Here is an 8786-nt window from a genome sequence, read left to right as displayed (position 1 = left end):
GCTTCGGTACATTGTTGTACGACTCTTCCCAATCCCCGTATATCTGTGCAATTGCCTTCTGCTTTGCCATTCCCACCTTTCTGTAAGATGGTTTGAAGTGATAGCTTGCCTGGACCACACCTTGCAATACCGGAATACTCACAGAGGGGTTGACTGAATCAACGGCAATATGACCCTGCAGATCAGACTGCTGTCTAACTGACGATGGTCTTGAGACATGGTGGGTGCTAGATATCTGTGCACTCCACCAACACTCCGAACCTCTATGAACATAACAAAATAGTGTTGTTTTAGCCATATCTCAAACCTACTTAATATATTATAGAGAAGTACTAAAAAGCACAAGTAAAGTTGAACTTACTAGTATCCAAGGTTCTGCCGAAGGGCTACACGGAGGCTCCATTGACACCCATTCTCAACTTGACGGCACTGCACATGGTACTTTAATCGGTCCGATTCGATCACCCGGTACTCCGAACTCCTGCGAATACTATAGTTCTTCACACCCTGAAGCACTGCCTCTCAGCTTCTAAACCTTTGGCCGACTTGAAACTCTACACCGCCGTCTAGGTTGTAATCCTCTTCACCCGTGTCAAAAAATAGAGTCCTCTCATGCATGGTGTCCAGATCTAGACAGTGATAGTGAGTTGGCACTGCCGATAGCGCTGGAATTGAGTGAGGTGGAGGCAAGACATGGCATGCCATAGTTTGGACAGGTGTCTCCGGAACACACTCATTCTCATCCTCACCATCAAACGAGTCGCTCTCCGCACTGTCCACCACGTAATCATCATCCGACTTTTTCTCGCCCTCTTCTGCCTCATCCACTGGAATGGCGACATGAATAGGCAGTGGTGCGAGAGGTCGATCGTTCTGTACATAGGTCGAGTGTACGGAACTCCCACCACCACTGTGTCCCATCTCGGCAGAAAGCTCCATAACCTGCTCCACCATGATCTTCCCATAGATTTCAAACATCAGTCGCACATGCTCGTCTCCTTGAAGTCGGAATAGTCAAAACGGGAAAATTCCGTTACCTATGGGTGTCAGCAACCTATACACCACCCTTCCGATCTCCCTCACCTCTGTATCACCGAGCTTACTCAATATCAAACTTTTCAAATCCGACAACGTATTCACACGCTGAGTGCGAAACAATATCAGATCCTCACACTCAAATGTCACCCCATTGTCGTCATTTCTCATACAACAATTGGGATAAACAAGCACAGCTATGTATGGACTATTGATGGCCATTGATGCCTTGTTTTCGTGAGAAATACGAGACAGAAAAAAGATAGAAAAAATTTGTAAAAAATACCAAGTGTTACACATCCTTTTATAGTTGTTGTCGTTGTCTTCGATATATCTCGTTTACAGTGTAAATGAGATAGACACGTTGCAGTTGACGTGTCTTATTTCGTTTACACTGTAAACGAGATAAGACTGAAAAATATAAATCGGTAAATATTTTTAAATTATTTATTTTGGTAATTATTATATTTTTTTATTTATTAAAATAAAAAATTCCTTAATTACAACGGTGGAAAGTTTTTTGTTTAAATCTAAATAAATTGAAAAAAATGTTGATTAATCAATATTTTTTTTCCTAGTAAGTCTTTGAAAATTTCAGATGATGCGAAGGGATTAAAGAAATTATACGGATAATGCTAAAATTCCAGCAAATATCGATCAATACCCCATTAATAGACCATCATAGATTCAAGAATATCCTTATGTGTAAATTTGGTATACTTTCAAGCATGTGCATATGTATATTAAAAGAAACTGAATAAACAGATAACAAAAGGAAAAGTATGTGGAACCAAAAGGGGATCAGTCAAAAAATAAACAAAATCACATTTTGCTTAATTAATTTAATTTTATTTAATTTTCAATTTTTGTTATTAATTGCCGTGTTCAACAAAATTACTCCTTGACTAATATGTTTCAAAAAACCAAAAACTTCTTCTAAGATCACAGAACACCTCATCAAGCCCGATTCAAAATTCAGCTTTCCTTTGGTCAAACCTGAATCAACTTTCTTTTCTATTTGGTGGTGCAATTCATCGTTACTCTTGATATTACTGACAGCACCAATTAGAACTTCCCATCGCGGCGGCTACAGTGCATGGTTTGGTGAGGGTGTCATCAACGGCGCCAACTTCATCAAGTCAAACAATCAAAGATAAGGCTACGAGATCATTACCGGAACATAGCATCTTCCATGGCCTTTTCACTCACTGAAGGAGGATTGATTACTACATTCACCAATCCAATACCAGGCGATGAACAATTCAATGTGGATGAATTAGACATTCAAGAACAAGTAGGGTGCAAGGTATGTTTCATAAGCTTCTCATTGGTTGTTTTAAATTTTGTAACAACGTGGTATTTGAAGAAGCATTCTTATTCATGCTAATTTGAATTTTTTTTACTTCAAAAACTATATCGTTTTGGATAATTCTGGCACAGTTAGGTATTGAGCTGAGCAAAAAATTGCTACTAAACACTTACCCATCATGTGTAAATCATTAGAATTACCATCATTAAAGTATGCTGGACTCCCATATTTTGTGATGCAATTTTCTTTGATGGTTTTTATATGACTCATTAAATATATAGTAAAGAATGTTCTTAACTTGACAAATGCCTTTTTCTGGTTTCTTTAATTGAAGTTCGACGAAATTATCGATGTCGTTGTGACTAGAAAGGATGAGCTGGACGATGGACACCAGGTTTGAATGTGCTATCTTGATGTTTCTAGTTCATGCTAATAAGATGTTTCTTAAGCGACATTGGACTTTTCATTATGTTAACTTTGTATTATTGATTAAGAAAGATCATGTGCTCTTTCTTAATGGTATTTATGCCTTGGCAAGGTTTTTATGAGATGGGAATATGCTTTGATTTCACACTTTACTTACTTTGTAAGGGTAGGATATACCAACTCGGCACATGCCTTCAATATAGTATAACTCTATTAGTGAGTGCTTTATGAATCCTCAAATATTATTAGACCATATAATGACATAGGATGAAAAAAGTAGATTGATGATTGTACACTTCCCTAATTTTTAAATATCATTTCTAGATTTATCATGATAGTATTTTACTGAAATTATTCCCATGTTATTATATAAAGGTGTTTTGTGATTTGTAAACCTATAAACTCTTTTTTGTTTTTTTTTTTTTTAAATTCAAAAAGCTCATTTATTTGAGATATTATTATAGTATGCTAAGAATTTCTATTAAACACTTACTGTGTTAGGGCTAGTTTAATTCGTATCTAATTTTGTGTATTGACGTTACAGTTGCCGGATCATAGTGGCGTAGGTGAAGAGGAAATTCCAGTCGTAGGAATGAGTTTTGGTTCGTTGTCTCTCGCACAGAAATTTTATGCAAACTATGCAAAGAAAGTTGGGTTCGTTACTAAAATCAGGAACACAAATTTTGACAAGACGCGGAAGGAATCAAAGATACCGGTTAATTAATCTATTTACTGCATGCGTGAAGGTTATCGAGAGTCTAGGGTGAACGCAGCAACTCGAGCAAATAGAATTACAGCCACGAGATGCAAAGCAAGGATGTATGTTGTGCTGGACAATGAGAATAAATGTTGGGTTGTATCTAGATTAGAACTGAGGCATTCTCACCCTTGTTCAGCTGAGAAAGCTGTTCACTATCATGAGTACCGGGAGCTAACTATGCAAGCTAAGTGTGTCATTACGGATAATGACGATGCTGGAATAAGACCCAACAAGATGTATCTAGCACTGGCAAACGAGGTTGGTGGGTCCGCAAACCTGGGTTTTTCAGAAAAGGATGTCAGAAATTACATTACACGCAATCTCTGATGCTCCGATGACAATGAGGACTTCCAGGGGGTGATGAATTATTTTGTTCGAATGAAAGAGATCAATCCCAACTTCTTCTATGCAATAGATGTTGACGATGCTAATAAGTTTAGGAGCGCACTTTGGGTAGATGCAAGGTGCAGGGCTTCGTATGAATATTTCGGAGATGTGGTGTCGTTTGACACCACATACAGAAGAAACAGGTCTGTATATGTATTTGTAAATAGCAAGAGCAGTTATTTCTTAATTTTCTATTGTTGCCTCACAGTTGTCTTTGCTCTTTACACAGGCATGGTCTGCCGTTTGCATCCTTTGTAGGTGTAAACCACCATGGGAAGTCTACTCTTGTTGGCTGTGCTTTACTTGGGAGCGAGAAGATCCCTAGTTTTGAGTGGGTGTTCACGCAGTGGGCGAGATGCGTTGGATCTGCACCAAGGGGGATTATCACTGACCAGTGCAAGGCGATGACTGGAGCTATTAGGAATGTCCTACCTGACACTGTCCACCGATGGTGTATCTAGCACATAATGAAGAAATCACAATTCAAAATTGGTGGATACGCTAAGTACAGAGAACTGCATGCAGTGATGAATCACATTGTGTGGAATTCTCCTTCAACTGAATCATTCGAGTCTGATTGGGCTGGTTTCATCAAACAGTTCAAGTTAGGCCAAAACAGATGGTTAGCAGGTAGGTGATTGTTAAAATAAATCCATTCTGTTGGTTTCTAGTTGTCTATTTATTCACATCATGTGATTTGTGCCACCTTGATTCCGTTCCTATTATTTTTATAAGAAATGTAACTGAGTTTTCCACCTCTAGCGACAGTGGATGTTCCTTTCAGTATATAAAGAGATGTTTTTTCTATCAGTGTGTCTGGATGTTCGTAACCATTTGTTTGTTTTTGGGCAGACCTTTACGCGAATCGACAAAAGTGGGTTCCAATATTTTTCAAGAGTGAATTTTGGGCAGGCATGAGGAGTACACAGCGTAGTGAAAGTATGCACGCATTTTATGGTGGATACCTACATTGCAAGAGTGGGTTGGTTCAGTTCGTCCATGAATACGACAATGTCCTCGGAACCAAGGAGCAAAAGGAGCTAGAAGATGATGCTGCAGACTCGAAAGGTGTCATCCCATGTATAGGGAGCACGGGCATTGAGAGACAGTTTCAGCAGAAATACACCAGTAGTATGTTCAGGATTTTTCAACTGGAGGGAAGAAAAAAAACTGATTGCGTGGTTCGGTCAATTGAACAAAAAGGAGACACAATTTCTATTACAGTGGACGAGTAGAAGGTATTCTGGGGGAAGCCGGTCTACCATACTTTTAGGGTCGACTTTGACCCTTTGAGTCGAAAGGGTCAGTGCGAGTGCAACAAGTTTGAATCCGCTGGTATATTGTGTTGCCACACCCTTGCGGTCTGGTCATACTACAGAGTTGACATAGTACCGAGCTGCTATGTTCTTCCTCGATGGAGTAAGAATGTCATCCGCGAGCACACTTACGTCAAGAGTAGCCATGACGTGGCTCGGAGTGATGAAAGCAACAACTTGTTCAGGCATCTGTGTTCAGAGTTCTATAACGTTGTGCATGAGTTTGTTGCTTGTGATGAGGAAGCAACCATCTTGCGAGCTGCCCTTTGGGATGCAAAGTCCAAGCTAATTGATTACCGTGCCAGCATGCGTTCCACTACTGCTGCTGCATCTCAGAATGCCGTGCCCACACAGAGCACAGGCGGTGCGATTGTACATGACATTCAGGACCCTCAAGAGTCAAAACCAAAGGACGGCCTAAGGGTAAGAGACTTGGAGCAGAGTTGGACAAGTCAATTAAGAAATCAATGCAAAAAAGGAATAGGAAATCACACCTGGTATGTGTTAGAAGCGGCTTATATTTTAAATTTTAATCACGCAATGGTGTTCTTCATTAATGTATGTTGTTCTGTTTGTGTTGTGCATCTTCTAAGATGAGGTTGACCTTCCGTCAGATAATAATCATCATGGGTCTCTTAGTAAAAGATTTGAGGATTTTACTATGTGGAACTCATCGGAAGGTGGCGGATTCATGCACCTGTTGAACTCTTTTAGCATATATAGATAGGTTTCTTGGTGCGAGTTAGGTGTCATTCTACATATACAACTTAATAAACTATTCCCTTTTCTGTTTTGTCACTAATGGTTATCATGTTTTATTGTAATATTTTCAATGAAACAAAATAGAAGACAATAAAAATCACGATTGATAAATGGTTTAAATCTGCCGTGAAAATGGACCAAGGGAATCTTAAACAAGAAAAAAAAGCACAAAACGCATTGATATCTCAATGCAGTGCACGCCGTCGCTAATGCCTAACACACGTAACAAAGAAATTATATACAAAACCATCCAATTTAGTTAACAAAAGAAACATCCAAGTCCCTACCAAAGACACCATCCACCTAAAATCCTACCTAATGTAGCCTGATCACGATCGAAGTCCGTGCAATGCGTTAATTACCAGCAACTTCACAATAGACATGACCAAAAGGGTTATATACACCGATCAGAGTTCACTCAATATTATCAATGTGCAATGACTTGCTTAATGAACTAATGACATCACTAACTTGGAAAAACATTGCTTGAGAATCCTGAAATAACTGATATATGAAACCTGCTGACGAGGATCTAACAAAACATGAGCCACTCACCCATCAACGAAATACTAACAAGTTCAAATTCTTTAAACATGATAAAACATAAAACGAATCCAGAACCATCCAATCTACAATGAGAAGAAAAATCTGAGTCCCTACCAAAGACACCATCCACCTAAGATCACACCTATTGTGGCCTGATCACGACCGAAGGCCGTGCAATGCGTTAATTTCCAGCAACTTCAGAATTCCAGCATTAGATAAAAAATGATAAAAAAAATAAAGAACACCATGAGAGTCAGTGGACCATAGTTGTCAAAACCGAACCAGTGATCGAACCGGTCAGGTTACTGGGTCACTGGGTTACTAGTTCAACCGGTGAGTCACTGGTTGAACCGTTTAACCCGGTCCTATATAAATAAAAAATAACTAAAAATTTAAAATATATATTTTCACTAACATTTTAAGAATATTAAACTATTTTAAAATAATATGGAACATGAATAATAAGTATTTTGTTATTTTTATTCTATCATAAATATTTTTATTTTGTTTTTGTATTAAAATAACTATTATTTTTAAATTTCAATAATTTATTAATTAGTTTATATCTATTATTATTATATAATTATGAAAAGAAAGAATAAGTGAATTTATAATTATTGTTAAATAAAAATATAATTAAAAAGATTAAATTTATAACTAAAATTAAAAAAATAAATAAAATAAAATAAAATTATTTGATAAAAGGTATTTATATATATTATAATTTGTGTATAAATGTATAAGAAGCGTAATAGCCTAGCAGCTATGAGAGTGTTTTAGTTCTATGAGGTCAGGGGTTCGAACCCTCCCTCCAACATTTTGAATAAATTTGTATTTTCAATCGGTTCGGCCGGACCCGTTTTGACCGGTTTTCAACGATTTATGGCAGGTCTGATCGGTTTGTACCGATTCTCTTCCTTTCACGGTCTAATTATCGGACCGGATCGGTATAGAATTCGGTTCACTGGTTTTTCAGTTGAACTGGCCGGTTCGGTCCGGTTTTTACAACAGTGCAATGGACTTGGAAAAGCATTGCCTGTGAATCCTGAAATAACTAATATATGAAACTTGCTTATTAGTTTCTAACTAAACATGAACAACTCACTCATCAACGAAGTACTAACAATTTCAAATGCTTTAAACATGACAAAACATAAAACAAATCCAGAACCATCTAATTTATAAAGTTAAAGAAACATCCTAATTCCTAGCTCAAGCACCATCCACCCAGAGGTTTACGATTCATTGTCACCATCAACTTAAGAAAATCACCACCATGAAATGATAAACCTACGGTGAAACAGGAATTATCAGGTTCACAAGAAACTAGTTTAAGACGGAAAATGCCATATTAAGCTACATAACTCTACCACAAGCAAAACATAGATGTAGTAACATAGGTGTCTATAGTGAAGTTTTCCTACCTAGTAAAAATTTCTACTTCCGTTGTCTTCCCCCCTTTCTCGGCTTTCTTGTGGGTAACCCCGCACGCTGCAGCATGCTCTTCGTGCTCGGTGCTGTGAAAGGTGATTTCACAGCCTTAGACTTTTTCCTAGGCTGGTTTCGGTGCACATGATTGCTTTCCAATGCCTGCAGCGCCTTGCCAATTTCTGAATTATGAGGACCCATCACTATGTCTAGAATGATCTCCTTTCTAAACTCCTGTACAACGTCCTGCATGACAATTACGTGTTGAAGGGTAATTTTATAGACGAGAAAGAAATTGACCACAAATGGTTTCAACCTAATTTTATGACAAATTCACCTGGTCCCAATGCTGCAACGGTTTATCCAAACCCCAAAACTGCATGAATTTGATTACGAATACACCACAATCACAACTACATGTACAAACACAGAATATTACTTCCAACCATGATATCATTATCAAGTGAAGTGCATTAAGAATATTGTTAAGTGTATATTTAACTGACCTGTTATCTTGTTGTGGGACGCTAGCATAGAAACGAGGTAGGCCGTTCTCCGTGCCTCATATGCGGGCATGGAGACTTTCGCCATGTCTTCAATGAGTCTCGCCTGGAGATCAGCAACACGTTAGAAATCATACAGTTTCAATTACCAAGTCTAACGTCGAACTAATTTGTTGTTGTATACATACCGCATAAGCATGTAATTTTACTCTTTCATTGTTAGGCACTCCTGTATTCATACTATCCAGAACCCACAGCATTTTTTTAGCAATCTCAAAGGCATACAGCCACCAATGACGATCGATACAGACTGG

At 38.1% G+C, this 8786-nt stretch overlaps 1 protein-coding gene across 1 annotated transcript; it reads left to right on the top strand.

Annotated features, from left to right (window-relative positions):
• The first annotated feature begins 4384 nt into the window (after positions 1 to 4384).
• On the top strand, positions 4385 to 5937 carry LOC107460977 (protein FAR1-RELATED SEQUENCE 5-like). Its single transcript, XM_016079408.1, has 4 exons — positions 4385 to 4547; positions 4770 to 5103; positions 5191 to 5656; positions 5827 to 5937. The coding sequence occupies exons 1-4, from the start codon at positions 4385 to 4387 to the stop codon at positions 5935 to 5937; spliced, it is 1074 nt and encodes a 357-aa protein (XP_015934894.1).
• Positions 5938 to 8786: the final 2849 nt, after the last annotated feature.

Source organism: Arachis duranensis, chromosome 8 (genome assembly GCF_000817695.3).
Source record: "Arachis duranensis cultivar V14167 chromosome 8, aradu.V14167.gnm2.J7QH, whole genome shotgun sequence".
Lineage (NCBI taxonomy): Eukaryota > Viridiplantae > Streptophyta > Magnoliopsida > Fabales > Fabaceae > Arachis > Arachis duranensis.
Note: the sequence above shows the minus strand (reverse complement) of the source record. Positions and strands in the feature narration are given on the sequence as shown.

Coding starts and splice junctions, on each gene's coding strand:
- LOC107460977 (XM_016079408.1), top strand. CDS start 4,385: ATGAAGAAATCACAATTCAAAATTGGTGGATACGCTAAGTACAGAGAA. Junction 5,104..5,190: donor AAAACTGATTGCGTGGTTCG/GTCAATTGAACA, acceptor CCATACTTTTAG/GGTCGACTTTGACCCTTTGA. Junction 5,657..5,826: donor AACCAAAGGACGGCCTAAGG/GTAAGAGACTTG, acceptor GCATCTTCTAAG/ATGAGGTTGACCTTCCGTCA.